The sequence below is a fragment of the Xenia sp. Carnegie-2017 genome, unplaced genomic scaffold (genome assembly GCF_021976095.1).
Source record: "Xenia sp. Carnegie-2017 unplaced genomic scaffold, XeniaSp_v1 HiC_scaffold_22, whole genome shotgun sequence".
Classification (NCBI taxonomy): Eukaryota; Metazoa; Cnidaria; class Anthozoa; order Malacalcyonacea; family Xeniidae; genus Xenia; species Xenia sp. Carnegie-2017.
In genome coordinates, this window is record NW_025813485.1 from 9,849,871 (window position 1) to 9,868,212 (window position 18,342).

At 34.9% G+C, this 18,342-nt stretch overlaps 3 protein-coding genes across 4 annotated transcripts; all 3 read left to right on the forward strand.

Moving 5' to 3' along the window:
• Positions 1 to 3,815: 3,815 nt before the first annotated feature.
• Positions 3,816 to 4,796, forward strand: LOC124447204 (TRMT1-like protein). Its single transcript, XM_046998101.1, has 2 exons — positions 3,816 to 4,097; positions 4,518 to 4,796. Exons 1-2 carry the CDS (start codon positions 3,857 to 3,859, stop codon positions 4,766 to 4,768), a joined length of 492 nt encoding a protein of 163 aa, XP_046854057.1. The 5' UTR covers positions 3,816 to 3,856; the 3' UTR covers positions 4,769 to 4,796.
• A 562-nt stretch (positions 4,797 to 5,358) lies between these two features.
• Positions 5,359 to 7,273, forward strand: LOC124447203. Of its 2 annotated transcripts, XM_046998100.1 has the most exons (5): positions 5,359 to 5,434; positions 5,733 to 5,872; positions 6,102 to 6,312; positions 6,442 to 6,555; positions 7,054 to 7,273. In XM_046998100.1, the coding sequence occupies exons 1-5, from the start codon at positions 5,416 to 5,418 to the stop codon at positions 7,122 to 7,124; spliced, it is 555 nt and encodes a 184-aa protein (XP_046854056.1). In that variant the 5' UTR covers positions 5,359 to 5,415; the 3' UTR covers positions 7,125 to 7,273. The 2 variants fall into 2 exon arrangements, with proteins under 2 accessions (XP_046854056.1, XP_046854055.1); XM_046998099.1 differs by having other exon boundaries at positions 5,368 to 5,872.
• Positions 7,274 to 7,424: 151 nt separating this feature from the next.
• Positions 7,425 to 8,563, forward strand: LOC124447202. Its single transcript, XM_046998098.1, has 2 exons — positions 7,425 to 8,172; positions 8,281 to 8,563. The coding sequence occupies exons 1-2, from the start codon at positions 7,585 to 7,587 to the stop codon at positions 8,518 to 8,520; spliced, it is 828 nt and encodes a 275-aa protein (XP_046854054.1). The 5' UTR covers positions 7,425 to 7,584; the 3' UTR covers positions 8,521 to 8,563.
• Positions 8,564 to 18,342: the final 9,779 nt, after the last annotated feature.

Consider the following 18,342-nt stretch of genomic DNA (forward strand, 5'->3'; position numbering starts at 1 on the left):
AATAAATTCAATGACCACTTTACTAAAACACAAGTTAATAATAAATTTAATGACTATTATACAAAAATGAATCAAATTCAAGTATGCTTTGACTTATGATTTATCCAAATTCTATACAAAGAGTGAAACAGATGGTAGGTATTCTTTGACTGCTAATTTAAATAAATATTACACAAAGACTGAAACAGATGGTAAGTATGTTTTGACTTCTAATTTAAATAACTATTATACTAAAACACAAGCTGATGGTAAATTTAATGACTACTATACTAAAACACAAGCTGATGGTAAGTATGCTTTGACTTCTAATTTAAATAACTATTATACTAAAACACAAGCTGATGGTAAGTATGCTTTGACTTCTAATTTAAATAACTATTATACTAAAACACAAGCTGATGGTAAGTATGCTTTGACTTCTAATTTAAATAACTATTATACTAAAACACAAGCTGATGGTAAGTATGCTTTGACTTCTAATTTAAATAACTATTATACTAAAACACAAGCTGATGGTAAGTATGCTTTGACTTCTAATTTAACTAACTATTATACAAAGAATGAGATTGATAGCAGAGTAAATGGTAAAGTAGTACACCATAGCAATCAATTAAATTATAAAAATTTTAATACCCGACAAAATATTATCAGAATTTATTTTAAAATTTTAAATTTATTGAATTTACACTTTTATTAATAAATCCATCTGATAACTCTAAAACAATTAAATTAGATATTATGGTAGATAAGATTAAAAAAAAATTTATCATTAAAGTAACAAATGATAATGAAAAAAAGATAGTTAATGCATTACTAGATTTATATCACGTATACTGTGTTGATGATAAAGATAATAATATTTTATTAATTATTGAACCAACAAAATCTTCAGTTTCACTAGGTTATGATGAATGGAAAAGAAAATGGCTGGCAGCATTTAATGGATTAACCAAAATTCAAGTTTATTCACAACATCAATCTACATTATCTATGTCATTTAATGGTTTTTCACAAAATTTTAGGGCTACTATAGAAGATAATATTCTATCAACTAAAAAATTTGTAAATGATGAAATCGAAAAATTAAAAAAATTTATTAAAAATAACTATCAAGCTAAAACTTAAGATGAAGAATAATCCTCATGTTTGACTACATATCACATAACTGTTTGTAATAAGTAATTAATACAAAAGCGATATACAAAAAGATTCAAAATCCTGAAACAATTATTAAAAACACTTTTTACAAAAATTATATAACACTCGCTTGACAGACAAATTAAAAAACATATAGATTCCATAGTTTTGTAAAACATTGTATTATACATGCGCTGATGAAATGTGCTATCTACATTAAACAACCATTGTTGAAAAACATACACTAAGACACGCGCCTGACAGACAGATTAAAAAACATATAGATTTCATAGTTTTGTAAAGAGCATCTATGACATTGTTGCGCTCAAAATTTCAGGCTTAGTTGCCTGAAATTCTTCGCCCGACACAACGATTTAAAAAGATGCTTTATTAACACTTGATTATTAACACTTGATTATTAAAGAATATTTCTACCACGCGCTGAGTTTTCAGACCATTGTTAAAGGCCACTAGTTAATCCAATATACCAGTCGACTATAAAGCTCGCTGCTACTGATATTTTAATAACGCTTGATTATTAACACTTGATTATTAACACTTGATTATTAACACTTGATTTTTGAAGAGCATTTTTTAAGCCTCTGTTATTCTCGAATTCTTCGAATTCTCGAATCAATGGGAGGACCAATTTTCACTTCGTGAAAATTTTCCCATCGTCGCCTAGAATTTGATGAGGCTCCATCCCTGCTCGAGCACGAAGTGCTCTGCGCTGAGCCCCATCAAAACCAATGCTTTATTAACATTTGTTTGTAAAGACCGTTTTTAAAACATATAGATTCCATATTTTGAAATAATGACTTTTTTACATGGCCTTTTACTGAGGGACGCCTTTGAAACATGGCCTTTTTCACACTGCTTTGAAATAACGATTTTTTGCACAGCTTTTTTACATGACCTTTTACCATAGGGACGTCTTTATACCATGGTCCTAATTTACGCTTTTATACCCACGTGTGTAGTAGTAATATACATGGGGGATTCGAATACATAAAAAGTAAACTTTTTATGGCTTCGAACCCCCATGTATATTACTACTGAAGTTACCTTCGTTAATTAACAATATAGCCCGGGAAAAAGGGTTAGATGGCCAAAATTATAAATGTAATAGTTGTTCCAGACCAATTGGAATGAGTATGATCAGTCAATTCTCGACTTGTTATTTCCATAATAACTCAAATATATTTATTTTCAAATATCTTAGCTTATTAAATCTTATCTTTCTAGAAACTATTATAACAAAGCACATAATCTCTTTTTTCCATGAAGCCCATGGATGCTTTCGTTCATGATGAAAGAGTCATATTGTATAAGTAGGTTCGCGTTTATCACGAGAGAGTTATGAGAAAGTTACATTGTAAAAGGTAAAAAGTAAAAAAGGTATAAACATGCTTAGAGTTTGTTTAAATTATAATTCAAAAAGGCAGAAGTTGTTTGAACCTTTGAAGTATCCTTGGACGTTCTAGTTTCTTTTATGAGAAGAATTCTTGTAAAGGAAAAGACAAATTTTGAAAACAAAAAAATCCCGTTTTCGGTCCGTGCCTCCTGATACCCGTGATAGTTGAGCGCTAGAGCGTCGCATGTTAACTAAGGGAACCACATAATCCTTGTTTGTTTGCCATGAAGCATATGGATGGTTTGCTCGTGATACATGAGAAACAGTAAATGGGAGAGTTAAATCAGAAAGATATAAAGCGATGAAAATGGTATAAAACATGTTTAAGGTTGTTTTTAATTATAAGTGTCAGATAAAGACAGGGTCATAAGAAGTTAATTGAAACATTGCATGGTTTTTTTTATGAGAGGAAAACAAAAAGACAAAATTCGAAAGCAAAAAAACCCCGTTTTCGGTCCATGCTTCCCGATACCTCCTTAAGCTCAAGGCACTAGAACGCCGCATGTTAACGTTTCGGTAGGAGATTTCGGCCCCTCCACGCTATCCTACTTGGGAGATGCCAATAGCAAGCTTCCGCCCATCAGAGCCTGAGATCACCTGCGATAGCCTTTGCTCAGGGTACGCAGGGAGAGTGCGGTCACCACCGAAGTGTGGGCCCCTAAGCCACTGCATACTATATCGCACAGAGCTTCCACTGCTAGTTGACATCTACTATATGAAGTTTTAGCTTTATATATATATATACCAAAATTTAAAGGCGTACGAAAGTTGTGGGATGATTGTTATCGTTACTGCGCATGCGCAGATGATTTCTTTGATAATTTGCGACTAAGTGAGTTAATTGACACAAATGTAGTGCAAATACGTATAGTTGGTCGTTGTCATGACTATGAACAACTACTCGAGTGGACTGCGCATGCTCGAGCGCATGCGCAGATGATTTCTCTATTAAATTGTTACTAAGCATGCTATTTCAAAATTGGTGCTAGTAGATGCAGGTTGTTGTTGCCATGACCATGAACTTGAGTAGCTGGTCAAGTTGACTGCGCATGCTCAAGCAGACTGCGCATGCGCAGATGGTTTGTGTTAAAACTTGTGACTGAGCGAGCTAATTACTCGAAAGTCGGTACTAGTACATCCAGTTGCTCGTTACCATGAGCTTGGAGAGTTTGATAAGGACTTGTAGTACGTATTCCATGTATGGATATATATTGCACAATCCATAAGAGCAAATACACGACGCTAAAGCGAAATACATGACGATAAAGAGCAAATACACGACGTTAGCAACAACAAAAAGTCAAAATGGCTGCTCGAGGGAGTCATTCGATTTCTGAGCGACATCCATCTGTGTACTTTTATAATGAAACTTGTACTCCTCTTATTGTACGTTGTGGTCGAAATGACTGTGGCGCTGAAAAATGCAATGGAGAGATGTATCATTGTCCTTTGTGTCCTCCTGAAAAATTTTCAAAAGAAATTCCATCAAGAGTAAAAGAACACTTTAAAAGCGTCCACTGGGAAAACAGGATTCATGAATTTGAAGGTAAAATGTGCTTATTTCTGCGTAGGTTTAATACATAACCCACGTCAATGAGCGAAACGCACAAAGAACTTTGGATTAAATCAGTATTGATTAAATCATGAAGAATTTAGGTAATTTTAATAAATAATTTGAGAAATTGGGTTTAGACTTATAAAATATTTAGTTTTCTAAACTGCATCATCACAGCTGAAGATAGGTACTCTCAATTATAAATGAAAACCACATGCTTTTAACAGAAACTAACTTTGTGCTGTGCTATTTCCCTAAAATAGAAAAGCATTATTAACCTATCTTATATTTATTGAATATCATTTGATTGTATACTCATCTAGTTAATATTGTATTCGTCTCACTATATATCTATAATATCCTGTCATTTCCATATTCTTTCTTTACTATTTCTTGTTTTTTTTATGTAAGGTTTTGACATTCTGAGGTGTAAGCTGTCATGTACTTTTGCATCCAAACGACATGGCTCAGATGTCAAGCATTTCAAAGATGTTTCGCACTATCACTGTTTTGGATGTAATTCTGGATTCAAGCATCGCAATGAAGCAATTCGACATATAAGAAGTGCACATGATTTACAGCTTTCTGTTGTAGAGTTTGGTTCGGGGAAACAACAACAATGTTCTCAAAGTCAACTTTCTCCACATAAAGTAGCCCAATAGCAAGTACCTCAAAACCTACCATTTGAGCAGCAAAAGTATCAAACTCAGTTCCCTCAAGTTCAGCAGCATCAGCTGGAGCACCAAGTGACCACTCAGCATCTCACACAGCTGCAAACACAGCAACAACGACAGTGGCATCCCTCTGTTGTTGGCACCACCCCACCAATTGATGATGAAATTGGTGAAGATTTAAGTTTACCAGAACCAGAAGATAATGCTGTTGAAGACGTTCTACTTGAAAATCAAAATCAAATTTCCCTATCTGGCAGCCTTTTTTATCCTCCTTCTGGAGATGTGGCTGCAAAGTCTGTTGAATACCTGTTTGCTGAAAAGAAAATCCCTTCACACATTCCTTTGACATTAACTTTGGAAAAGGAACAATTTGCTAAAAGGTAACTGTTTATTTAAATCGAACAAAGCAACCTTTTATTATTGCATTGTCTTCACTCCAACGAAAATATTCTCCAACGGTTTAGTTCCTTATTGAAAATGACATTCTTTCCATTAACTAAAACAGCAAAAAGATTTATTGTTTGTATTGACATTGTCTTGTCTCCTAGTTACCTTCCTGTAGAAACCATCTGTTTTATTGTAAATCACCACTAACTGAGCCACACTGTGTAACAAGAAATGCAAAGTTGGTAACTATGAAAGGGATTATTGAAGGTTTGTCATTAATATGAAACAGCGTGTATATATCATCGATTTAAATCTCGAACTTTAGATAAGACATTGAGTTGAAGATAAACCCAAAATGTACAGTTACACATTTTATGGATTGTTTTGTATAGTTACCAGAGTGCTCAAACCTATAACGGTGAGCTTTGCATAGGGCGAAAGCGTTGAACGTGTCATATGGACTCTCTACGTAGTCTGTGGAAAATGCTTAAACTATGCATGAGCAGAAAGCGTATTATACAATGTATACATATATGTGTGTGTATCTTTTTCTTTGTTCTTCCAGGAATTTCGCTGTTTGCAAAGTTTTGTGTCGAGTGCAAGATACCGTACAGATACCAGGAGTATTCAGCTGGTGTTCACAATTTTAATGACAACTGGCTTTTAAGTTTGGGAATATGTGATATGATCAGAAAACATCTTCAGGTATGTTATTTTTAAAGCATTTAAGAACCACTTGTCACTATTCCTTCCTCTCTTTTTCTCTTGATGTAAATTTTTTTAACTGGGTGATGGCCTTAACCAAACTGTGCATCATCCATATTGTACCACCCACTCCCAATTTTGCATGTTGATAGTTAAGAAAAACAAGGAAGGGATATTAATAACCAGGTATGCATGCTATAAATGAGCATGTATTGTATGAAAAATATAGGTTCACAACGCTGTCAGTCGCACTGTTGAGGCAATTGAAAACTGGCTGCAGTTGCGACCATTTCAGTTACCACGTGGTCAAATGATGAACGCGTATCTTCACTTTGAAGCTCTCTCAGATCATGACTATGGGTTTTCTTGTGTTTTGTGTGGACACTTTCCTCCCCTGTTAACTCTAGATGTAGACAAGAAAGGAATCTTTGAACTAGCGGGTAAATTTGACTGATAATTTGGCAAACTTTTTTTATGAGTGGTTTTTGTTACATACTTTTACATTGTCATTTTTTAGGTTTGTTGACTTGAATTTTGATTTTGTTAACTTGTATTCATTTGCATTGTAGTTAGTGAACTTCAGTTGCCAGACCCCGAATCCGATGCTCCTGCAGATGAAGTGGACGCTGAAAAGTACTGGCAACAAGTGAACTGTGGGATCTTATACAGAGGAGTATTGAGAGGTACGTACGTGCTACAATGTTTATGTACTCACTGCACGTGAAAGTTTAACGTTTTTTCTTACATAATTTATTTTTGGTTTATTTTGTTTACAAATCCGGTTTATTTTGTTTACAAATCCTTATGATTGATTTGTTTGATGTGCACGTAGCGTATACACCATCTGGTGTGTTTGAATTATGATAATGCTTGTAGTTTTTCAATTGTTTGTAGGTACTGAAAAAACCCTTTAGAAATCAAGCCTTCATATAAGTTTTGGGCCCCATATATTGGCCCAAAATGCAGAAGAGGAAGGAAACTTTTTTAATACCGAATACATGAAAGCGTATCATAAACAAAACCTAACATCAGCTGGGGCTACATCTGATGAATGTTCAATTGAAAAGCTCATGGATTTGTTCTGTGAAGGAAAAGTGCGTATTGCTATTAATTATTAGGCTGTGTAGAAACTTTTGGGATGAGTTGGTTTACATAAAAGTCATTCTCTGTGTACTTTTTAGGTACCTGTTATAAGAGAAATGGCCAGAAGTTTAAATGTGAGCGACAAGGGGTCGAAACTTGGTATAATTAACCGTATAAAATCTGTTTTGAATATCGAAGAAACGTTTCTTAAACTTTTCTCAAAGATGTGGGGTCGTTCAGGTAAGGTTAACTTGAAATTGTTTCACAAAGACGACGATTTTCGTAAAGCATTATGTATTGTGCTTCTTACCTTTATTCCTACCTACATACGTTCTATACATTAATCTTTTGTGGATATTGGTGTGTTAGCTTACAAAAAATTCATCAATTGGTTTCCTTTTTCGGGCAAAATGTTCAGGTTCAATTCCTGTCTGATGACGTATGTGAGTTAGATATAACAAAAACATCATAGTTTTGTACTTTTATGTGTTAAATTTGTTGATATATTGAGTGCACATTGTGTGAGAAGACAGCAAACTTAGCAAATTCATTATTATAATTTCAAATGGATAAATAATTTTTATTTTTGGCACAGGCGGTTGGTTGGGAATGACGTGTCCACATGGAGTATGCTATGGTCTGAAATGGCTATTGCGACAAGAAGGACCACGAGATCATGTGGACATGCTTATGAATCTCGCTGCTGTTCCGAATGTTACCATATTGGATATGGCAAACATGATTGTAGCTCATGCAAGGAACAGAGGATACGACGTTTTCATCCATTCCAAGGTCGTGTTGCTGAATATAGCCTGGAAAATATCAGACGAGCTAATAGTGGTGAGCTAGAGATAGACTGGCCTTGGTTTCCAAACGGAGAAAGATGCGACTTGTCAATTGTCGTACAAAGGTCGGATGGTGAGCAGCTTCTGTGTAATCCCTCAACTAGATCTTCTGATCATTACTGCCTGTTTGATCAATTTCACGAGAAAAATTCCACGAACCCAGCCGATTGCTTGCGAAGAGTGTCTTGCGTTAACCAACTTGCCGGGAAGATCAATTCAGAAACTGCTGAACAACTCAACAACAGACAAAACCGTGATAATTACTTCACAACATCTTTGACAGCTCACAATTCCGTCTTCATGGAGCGATTGGCAACTCATTTTAGTAATGAGAAATTAAACCAACGTATCATAAATACTCATCGCAAGCAGGTAAGTGAGTGTTTTATTCTTTATTTTTAATGGAGTCTAAGTGATGTTGCCTTTTCCAGTTGCCGGAATAATCTTTTAAAATGTATGAAATCTTCTGTCTCTTCACAGTTTGGAATGGCTATGAGTTTTAACTCCTTCGGTCAACTTATAAGTAGAAATGAAGATGATGGGACCGAGCAGGCATCACAACCAAAACGCGTCCGTTTGTCGACTGAAAGTCTTTCAACAGCTAACAGACCTGCCACAAGTAGCACTGGAACACTAAATGATGCTTGTGATGAGTTGACACACGTTGCTGAGAAAATGAATCCCTCAGCTACAAGCAGCTACGACCTTGTTATAGACTAGTTGTGACCTCGTCAGTCGTCATCAAAGCTTAAGTGATATTTGACATAAAAGCTCAATTTCTGTTTGGTTGTTCACAGCTTGGCAAAGAACATTGTAACAAGTCGAATTCCAAAGTCGAATTCCATTACCATCTGTAGATCTAATTTCAATATATATACTTATTCATATAGAACTGATGTCCAATGCCTGAACAATAAATTCAAATTTCTTTCAAGCATTTCATCAAATTTTCTCAAATTCTTATATAATTCATAAAACATCTAATTATACCTAATGTGAAAATTTTATGTAAAATAAAGACGTCCTTCGATGTGAACTGATATGCTTATACTATATTATATACTATATATAGTATACAATATGCCAATGCCTAAATAGAATCTTAAGTTCTTTGAAGCATTTCATCAAATTTTCTCAAATTCTTATATAATTCATAAAACTTCTAATTATGCCTGATGTGAAAATTTTATATAAAATAAAGACGTCCTTCGAGGTGAACTGATATCCTTATACTATATTATATACTATATATAGTATACAAAGTGTATAACAATGTGCCCTCCCGGCTATAGTATATATAGTATATATACATACTATATATAGTATATATACATACGTATAGATAGCCAATGCCTAAATAGAATCTTAAGTTCTTTGAAGCATTTCATCAAATTTTCTCAAATTCTTATATAATTCATAAAACTTCTAATTATGCCTAAAGTGAAAATTTTATGTAAAATAAAGACGTCCTTGGATGTGAACTGATATCGTTATACTATATTATATACTATATATAGTATACATACGTATAGATAGCCAATGCCTAAATAGAATCTTAAGTTCTTTGAAGCATTTCATCAAATTTTCTCAAATTCTTATATAATTCATAAAACTTCTAATTATGCCTAAAGTGAAAATTTTATGTAAAATAAAGACGTCCTTCGATGTGAACTGATATCTTTATACTATACGTTATACTATATATATAGTGTATACATAAACAATTTTTTGCGCATTGCTGTAACCTTTTAAAATGAGCACTACAGGAATCGAATCCATATACTAGAAACAGCTAGCAAACCATTATGCTCGTTTAAAGGACAACGACAAACTTTTTCTGTTTTTCCATCAAATTTTATCACGTTATTGATTGTTCTTAGTCTCCTCGATTGATCACAAACGCAAACTACTGCAAAATACAAATAGCTGATATTAATGTTCGAGGCATATAAGAATATTATCCCAATTTTAACGCAACCTGGGCACATTCACTTCTTCATTCAGGCCATGCAGTAAAACTTATTTTAAATGACAATTTTTCCCAGAACTGTTTCACCCCCCGAATTATAGGTCCCAAAGAAATTATGGATTTATCCACACTTGTTTTGAAAGGGATACGTTGCTCTAGTTTGGGTGAGATGTCAGTGAGCACTTGTTGCTGTAGAATCTCAAGTTTTTCTGTTGAATTCTGTTACCTTTTCATGGTGATTAAGAGAATACTGGAAGAGTGCTCCATCAAACACTCAACGATATTAGTAGAACATCTAAAACATTCAGATGCATTAGACGATAAACGTTCGACACAAAGAATAGCACAAACAACCTTAAACAAGTTTTATATCAATTTTATCGGTTTATATCTTTCTGATTTAACTCTCCCATTTACTGTTTCTCATGTATCAGGAGCAAACCATCCATATGTTTCATGGAAAACAAACAAGGATTATGTGGTTCCCTTAGTTAACATGCGACGCTCTAGTGCTCAACCATCTCGGGGTATCGGCAGGCATCAACCGAAAACGGGATTGTTTGATTTCCAAAATTTGTCTTTTTTTTACAAGAATTCTTCTCATAAAAAAAACTAGAACGTCCAAGGATACTTCAAAGGCTCAAAAAATTTCTGCCTTTTTGAACTTTAACTTAAGCAAACACTAAGCATGTTTATACGTTTTTTACTTATTACCTTTTACAACGTAACTTTCTCATAACTCTCTCGTGATGAACGAGAGCCTCCTTATACAATATGAATCTTTCATCATAATGAACGCATCCATGGGCTTCACGGAAAAAAGGGATTATGTACTTTGTTATAATAGTTTCTACAAAGGATAATATTTATTAAGCTAAGAAATTTGAAAATAAATATATTGGAGTTATTAGCAAATAACAAGTCGAGAATTCATTGATCATACTCATTCCAATTGGTCTGGAAGAACAATGGCATTTATAATTTTGACCATTCAACACTTTATCAAGGGCTTTATTGTTAATTAACGACAGTAACTTCATACGTCGTTCTTGCTGAACACCTTCAGGTGAAGTAGGATCATCAATAATCTGTTATATATAAAAACATAATTTATCCATAGAATTATAGCAAAGTTACGAAGGACAGATGAGAGTTATTTACGCTATAAAATTTAAATTCAGTATATCGTATAAAGTACCTCAAATCCCGACGATTTCTCGTATCGAAAGGATTCTAAAGTAAAGATGAAAATTAAGATGAGAAATTTCGAAGAATTGAAACTAGAGAATTTTTCAACAAAAAAATGTTGAAAATACCTGTACTACCACAAGATTCTTCAATGTCTATGCTCTAAAATAATAGTCATAAAAACGACAATTTCAAAAAACATAAAAAAACTAAGTATTTGTAACATTGGTGAAAGATACAGGATAAACATGAAACATCCTCAGACGACGATGGAACGAGACCATAACCATTTGATGTGAGCTTCTTCCTAACAACGTTTGCGTAATCCGTTAGCATACCATGAAAACTAACTTCTGGTTTAGGTGACGCTTTGCTAGCAACCTCCTCAACGTCTTCAGGACATTTAACGTATACTGAACTGGTTTTAAAAGGCTCAATGACGATGACCAACCACTGGCCATACCTAACATGTTACCACGAGAGATCTTTCTTGGGTAGATCAAGGTTTTAGGAACTTCAGACAAGGGTTGTGTTGAGCTGAGAACTAAAAAAGAACAAATATGGATAGATGATGAAGTGGAGAACAGAAATAGAGGTTATAGAAGACACACTACGTATGCTCAATGGTGTTTCACAAGAGTATACATTACAGGATAACTATGGCTCCAACTAATCTAAACAACTAGGTACATTTAAGCAATCCATCTTTCCCATGGTAAACACACGTGTCAAAAAAACGTGATCAAATTACAAAATTCGTGCAATCAAATAGTCGGACATGGTATTGTATTTGTAGAAGAGAGCCAATAAAATAAAAAGATTCTCTTGGGGCATTTGTAAATATTAGTTTAGAAATACAGATCGACTAATTATAAAGGCAGAAGATGTAAGAGTGAATAAAAACCATTTCCCGTCAAATTAAAGAAAGCTTGGATATGACATGCAATATGCAGGTATAAAGTTGTAGAGAAAAATGAAAAACATTTTTAACGTTGTCACGGATATTACGAGTGCCGTAACAAAGTGTTGACGAGTTTCAAATGCATTTGTCAAAACAAGCTTAAGTAGACAAAGAGCATGGCAAAAATATATGATGGAAAACTTGCTCAACTTGCTTCAGCTTGCCCTCATCTACAAGCAAAAATTTCAGAGCTCGCTCTGTCACAAATTAATTTAGAATCTGAGCATGCGTTGTCAACTCCACAAACTCTCCAAGCTCATGGTAACGACCAACTGGATGTACTAGTACCGATTATGGAGTAATTAGCTCTCTCAGTCACACGTTTTAAGACAAATCATCTGCGCATGCGCAGTAACGACAACAATCATCCCACAACTTTCGTACGCCTTTAAATTTTGGTATATATATATAAATCTAAAACTTCATATAGTAGATTTCAACTAGCAATGGAAGCTGGGTGCGATATAGTATGCAGTGGCTTAGGGGCCCTCACTTCGGTGGCGACCGCACTCTCCCTGCATACCCTGACCAAAGCCTATCGCAGGTGATCTCAGGGTCTGATGGGCGGAAGCTTGCTATTGGCATCTCCCAAGTAGGATAGCGTGGAGGGGCCGAAATCTCCTACCGAAACGTTAACATGCGGCGTTCTAGTGCCTTGCGCTTAAGAAAGTATCGGAAGCATGAATCTAAAACAGGTTTTTTTGCTTTCGAATTTTATCTTTTTGTTTTCTTCTCATAAAACAAACCAAGCAATGTTTCAATTAACTTCTTATGACCCTGTCTGACATTTATAAATAAAGACAACCTTAAACAAGTTTTATACCAATTTTATCGGTTTATATCTTTCTGATTCAACTCTCCCATTTACTGTTTCTATGTATAACGAGCAAACCATCCATATGTTTCATGGAAAACAAACAAGGATTATGTGGTTCCCTTAGTTAACATGCGACGCTCTAGTGCTCAACTATCTCGGGGTATCGGGAGGAATGGACTTAAAACGGGATTCTTTGGTTTTCAAAATTTATCTTTTTCTTCACAAGAATTCTTCTCATAAAAAAAACTAGAACGTCCAAGGATACTTCAAAGGTTCAAAAAATTTCTGCCTTTTTGAACTTTAACTTAAACAAACACTAAGCATGTTTATACGTTTTTTTACTTATTACCTTTTACAACGCAAATTTCTCATAACTCTCTCGTGATGAACGAGAGACTCATTACACAATATGACTCTTTCATCATGAACGAACGCATCCATGGGCTTCAAGAAAAAAGGGATTATGTACTTCGTTATAATAGTTTCTACAAAGGATAATATTTATTAAGCTAAGAAATTTGAAAATATATATATTTGAGTTATTGCAAATAACAAGTCGAGAATTCATTGATCATACTCATTCCAATTGGTCTGGAACAACCATGACATTTAAAATTTTGACCATTCAACCCTTTATCAAGGGCTATATTGTTAATTAACGACAGTAACTTCATACGTCGTTCTTGCTGAACACCTTCAGGTGAAGTAGGATCATCAATAATCTGTTATATATAAAAACATAATTTATCCATAGAATTATAGCAAATTTACGATGGAGAGATGAGAGTTAATTACGCTATAAAACTTAAATTCAGTATATCGTATAAAGTACCTCAAATCCCGACGATTTCTCGTATCGAAGGATTCTAAAGTAAAGATGAAAATTAAGATGAGAAATTTCGAGGAATTGAAACTAGAGAATTTTTCAACAAAAAAATGTTGAAAATACCTGTACTACCACAAGATTCTTCAATGTCTATGCTCTAAAATAATAGTCATAAAAACGACAATTTCAAAAAAAACATAAAAAAACTAAGTATTTGTAACATTGGTGAAAGATACAGGATAAACATGAAACATCCTCAGATGACGATGGAAGGAGACCATAACCATTTGATGTGAGCTTCTTCCTAACAACGTTTGCGTAATCCGTTAGCATACCATGAAAACTCACTTCTGGTTTAGGCAACGCTTTACTAGCAACCTCCTCAACGTCTTCAGGACATTTAACGTATACTGAACTGGTGTCAAAAGGCTCAATGACGATGACCAACCACTGGCCATACCTAACATGTTACCACGAGAGATATTTCTTGGGTAGATCAAGGTTTTAGGAACTTCAGACAAGGGTTGCAAATACTTAGTTTTTTTATGTTTTTTGAAATTGTCGTTTTTATGACTATTATTTTAGAGCATAGACATTGAAGAATCTTGTGGTAGTACAGGTATTTTCAACATTTTTTGTTGAAAAATTCTCTAGTTTCAATTCTTCGAAATTTCTCATCTTAATTTTCATCTTTACTTTAGAATCCTTTCGATACGAGAAATCGTCGGGATTTGAGGTACTTTATACGATATACTGAATTTAAGTTTTATAGCGTAAAAAACTCTCATCTGTCCATCGTAACTTTGCTATAATTCTATGGATAAATTATGTTTTTATATATCACAGATTATTGATGATCCTACTTCACCTGAAGGTGTTCAGCAAGAACGACGTATGAAGTTACTGTCGTTAATTAACAATATAGCCCTTGATAAAGGGTTGGATGGTCAAAATTATAAATGTCATGGTTCTTCCAGACCAATTGGAATGAGTATGATCAATGAATTGTCGACTTGTTATTTGCTAATAACTCCAATATATTTATTTTTAAATTTCTCAGCTTAATAAATACTATCCTTTGTAGAAACTATTATAACATAAAGTGAAGCCCATGGATGCGTTCATATGATGAGAGAAGAGAGGGAGAAATGGTACATGAGTGTTTGAATTTAAAGTTTTAAAGTATCCTTGGACGTTCTAGTTTTTATGAGAAGAATTCTTGTAAAAAAGACAAATTTTGAAACCAAACAATCCCGTTTTCGGTTGATGCCTGCCGATACCCCGAGATGGTTGAGCACTAGAGCGTCGCATGTTAACTAAGGGAACCACATAATCCTTGTTTGTTTTCCATGAAACATATGGATGGTTTGCTCCTGATACATGAGAAACAGTAAATGGGAGAGTTAAATCAGAAAGATATAAACCGATAAAATTGATATAAAACTTGTTTAAGGTTGTCTTTATTTATAAGTGTCAGACAGGGTCATAAGAATTTAATTGAAACATTGCTTGGTTTGTTTTATGAGAAGAAAACAAAAAGATAAAATTCGAAAGCAAAAAACCCCCGTTTTCGGTCCATGCTTCCCGATACCATCTTAAGCGCAAGGCACTAGAACGCCGCATGTTAACGTTTCGGTAGGATATTTCGGCCTCTACACGCTATCCTACTTGGGAGATGCCAATAGCAAGCTTCCGCCCATCAGACCCTGAGATCACCTGCGATAGGCTTTGCTCAGGGTACGCAGGGAGAGTGCGGTCGCCACCGAAGTGAGGGCCCCTAAGCCACTGCATACTATATCGCACCCAGCTTCCACTGCTAGTTGAAATCTACTATATGAAGTTTTAGCTTTATATATATATACCAAAATTTAAAGGCGTACGAAAGTTGTGGGATGATTGTTATCGTTACTGCGCATGCGCAGATGATTTGTCTTAAAACGTGTGACTGAGCGAGCTAATTACTCCAAAATCGGTACTAGTACATCCAGTTGGTCGTTACCATGAGCTTGGAGAGTTTGTGGAGTTGACAACGGATGCTCAGATTCTCAATTAATTTGTGACAGAGCGAGCTCCCGAAATTGGTGCTTATAGATGCAAGCAAGCTGAAGCAAGTTGAGCAAGTTTTCCATCATATATTTTTGGCATGCTCTTTGTCTACTTAAGCATGTTTTGACAAATGCATGTGAAACTCGTCAACACTTAGTTACGGCACTCGTAATATCCGTGACAACGTTAAAAATGTTTTTTATTTTTCTCTACAACTATTTCTAAACTAATATTTACAAATGCCCCAAGAGAATCTTTTTATTTTATTGGCTCTCTTCTACAAATACAATACCATGTCCGACTATTTGATTGCACGAATTTTGTAATTTGATCACGTTGTTTTGACACGTGTGTTTACCATGGGAAAGATGGATTGCTTAAATGTTACTAGTTGTTTAGACTAGTTGGATCCATAGTTATCCTGTAATGTATACTCTTGTGAAACACCAGTGAGCATACGTAGTGTGTCTTCTATAACCTCTATTCTTGTTCTTCACTTCATCATCTATCCATATTTGTTCTTTTTTAGTTCTCAGCTCAACACAACCCTTGTCTGAAGTTCCTAAAACCTTGATCTACCCAAGAAAGATCTCGTGGTAACATGTTAGGTATGGCCAGTGGTTGGTCGTCATTGAGTTTTGACACCAGTTCAGTATACGTTAAATGTCCTGAAGACGTTGAGGAGGTTGCAAAGCGTCGCCTAAACCAGAAGTTAGTTTTCATGGTATGCTAACGGATTACGCAAACGTTGTTAGAAGAAGCTCACATCAAATGGTTATGGTCTCGTTCCATCGTCGTCTGAGATGTTTCATGTTTATCCTGTATCTTTCACCAATGTTACAAATACTTAGTTTTTTATGTTTTTGAAATTGTCGTTTTATGACTATTATTTTAGAGCATAGACATTGAAGAATCTTGTGGTAGTACAGGTATTTTCAACATTTTTGTTGAAAATTCTCTAGTTTCAATTCTTCGAAATTTCTCATCTTAATTTTCATCTTTACTTTAGAATCCTTTCGATACGAGAAATCGTCGGGATTTGAGGTACTTTATACGATATATTGAATTTAATTTTATAGCGTAATAACTCTCATCTGTCCATCGTAGTTTTGCTATAATTCTATGGATAAATTATGTTTTATATATAACAGATTATTGATGATCCTACTTCACCTGAAGGTGTTCAGCAAGAACGACGTATGAAGTTACTGTCGTTAATTAACAATATAGCCCTTGATAAAGGGTTGGATGGTCAGAATTATAAATGTCATGGTTCTTCCAGACCAATTGGGAATGAGTATGATCAATGAATTCTCGACTTGTTATTTGCTAATAACTCAAATATATTTATTTTCAAATTTCTTAGCTTAATAAATGTTATCTTTGTAGAAACTATTATGACAAAGTACATAATCCCTTTTTTCGTGAAGCCCATGGATGCGTTCGTTTATGATGAAACAGTCATATTGTATATGGGGCTCTTGTTCATCACGAGAGATTTATGAGAAAAATACGTTGTAAAAGGTAATAAGTAAAAAACGTATAAACATGCTTAGTGTTTGTTTAAGTTATAGTTCAAAAAGGCAGAAGTTGTTTGAACCTTTGAAGTATCCTTGGACGTTCTAGTTTTTTTTATGAGAAGAATTCTTGTAAAGAAAAAGACAAATTTTGAAAACCAAAAAATCCCGTTTTCGGTCCATGCCTCCCGATACCCATAGATAGTTGATCACTAGAGAGTCGCATGTTAACTAAGGGAACCACATAATCCTTGTTTGTTTTCCATGAAACATATGGATGGTTTGCTCCTGATACATGAGAAACAGTAAATGGGAGAGTTAAATCAGAAAGATATAAACCGATAAAATTGATATAAACTTGTTTAAGGTTGTCTTTATTTATAAGTGTCAGACAGGGTCATAAGAAGTTAATTGAAACATTGCTTGGTTTATTTATGAGAAGAAAACAAAAAGATAAAATTCGAAAGCAAAAAACCCCGTTTTCGGTGCATGCTTCCCGATACCTTCTTAAGCGCAAGGCACTAGAACGCCGCATGTTAACGTTTCGGTAGGAGACTTCGGCCCCTCCACCCTATCCTACTTGGTAGATGACAATAGCAAGCTTCCGCCCATCAAGACCCTGAGATCACCTGCGATAGGCTTTGCTCAGGGTACGGAGGGACAGTGCGGTCGCCACCGAAGTGAGGGCCCCCAAGCCACTGCATACTATATCGCACCCAGCTTCCACTGCTAGTTGACATCTACTATATGAAGTTTTAGCTTTATATATATATACCAAAATTGAAAGGCGTACGAAAAATATGGGATGATTGTTATCGTTACTGCGCATGCCCAGATGATTTCTTTGATAATTTGCGACTAAGTGAGTTAATTGACACAAATGTAGTGCAAGTACATAAAGTTGTCGTTGTCATGACTATGAACGATTACTCGAGTGGAGTGCGCATGATCGGGCGCATGCGCAGACGATTTCTCTATTAAATTGTTACTAAGCATGCTATTTACTTCAAAATTCTTGCTTGTAGATGCAGTTGGTCGATGCCATGACCATGAACTTGGGTTACTGGTGAAGTTTGGTCAACCAGATGTATTAGTACCGATTTTGCAGCAATTAGCTCGCTCAGTCACACGTTTTAAGACAAATAATCTGCGCATGCGCAGTCTCATTGAGCATGCGCAGTCAACTTGACCAGGTCCCCAAGTTCATGGTCATGGCAA

Coding starts and splice junctions, on each gene's coding strand:
- LOC124447204 (XM_046998101.1), top strand. CDS start 3,857: ATGGCTGCTCGAGGGAGTCATTCGATTTCTGAGCGACATCCATCTGTG. Junction 4,098..4,517: donor CAGGATTCATGAATTTGAAG/GTAAAATGTGCT, acceptor TTTTTATGTAAG/GTTTTGACATTCTGAGGTGT.
- LOC124447203 (XM_046998099.1), top strand. CDS start 5,624: ATGGACTCTCTACGTAGTCTGTGGAAAATGCTTAAACTATGCATGAGC. Junction 5,873..6,101: donor TGATCAGAAAACATCTTCAG/GTATGTTATTTT, acceptor TGAAAAATATAG/GTTCACAACGCTGTCAGTCG. Junction 6,313..6,441: donor AGGAATCTTTGAACTAGCGG/GTAAATTTGACT, acceptor TTTGCATTGTAG/TTAGTGAACTTCAGTTGCCA.
- LOC124447202 (XM_046998098.1), top strand. CDS start 7,585: ATGCTATGGTCTGAAATGGCTATTGCGACAAGAAGGACCACGAGATCA. Junction 8,173..8,280: donor TAAATACTCATCGCAAGCAG/GTAAGTGAGTGT, acceptor GTCTCTTCACAG/TTTGGAATGGCTATGAGTTT.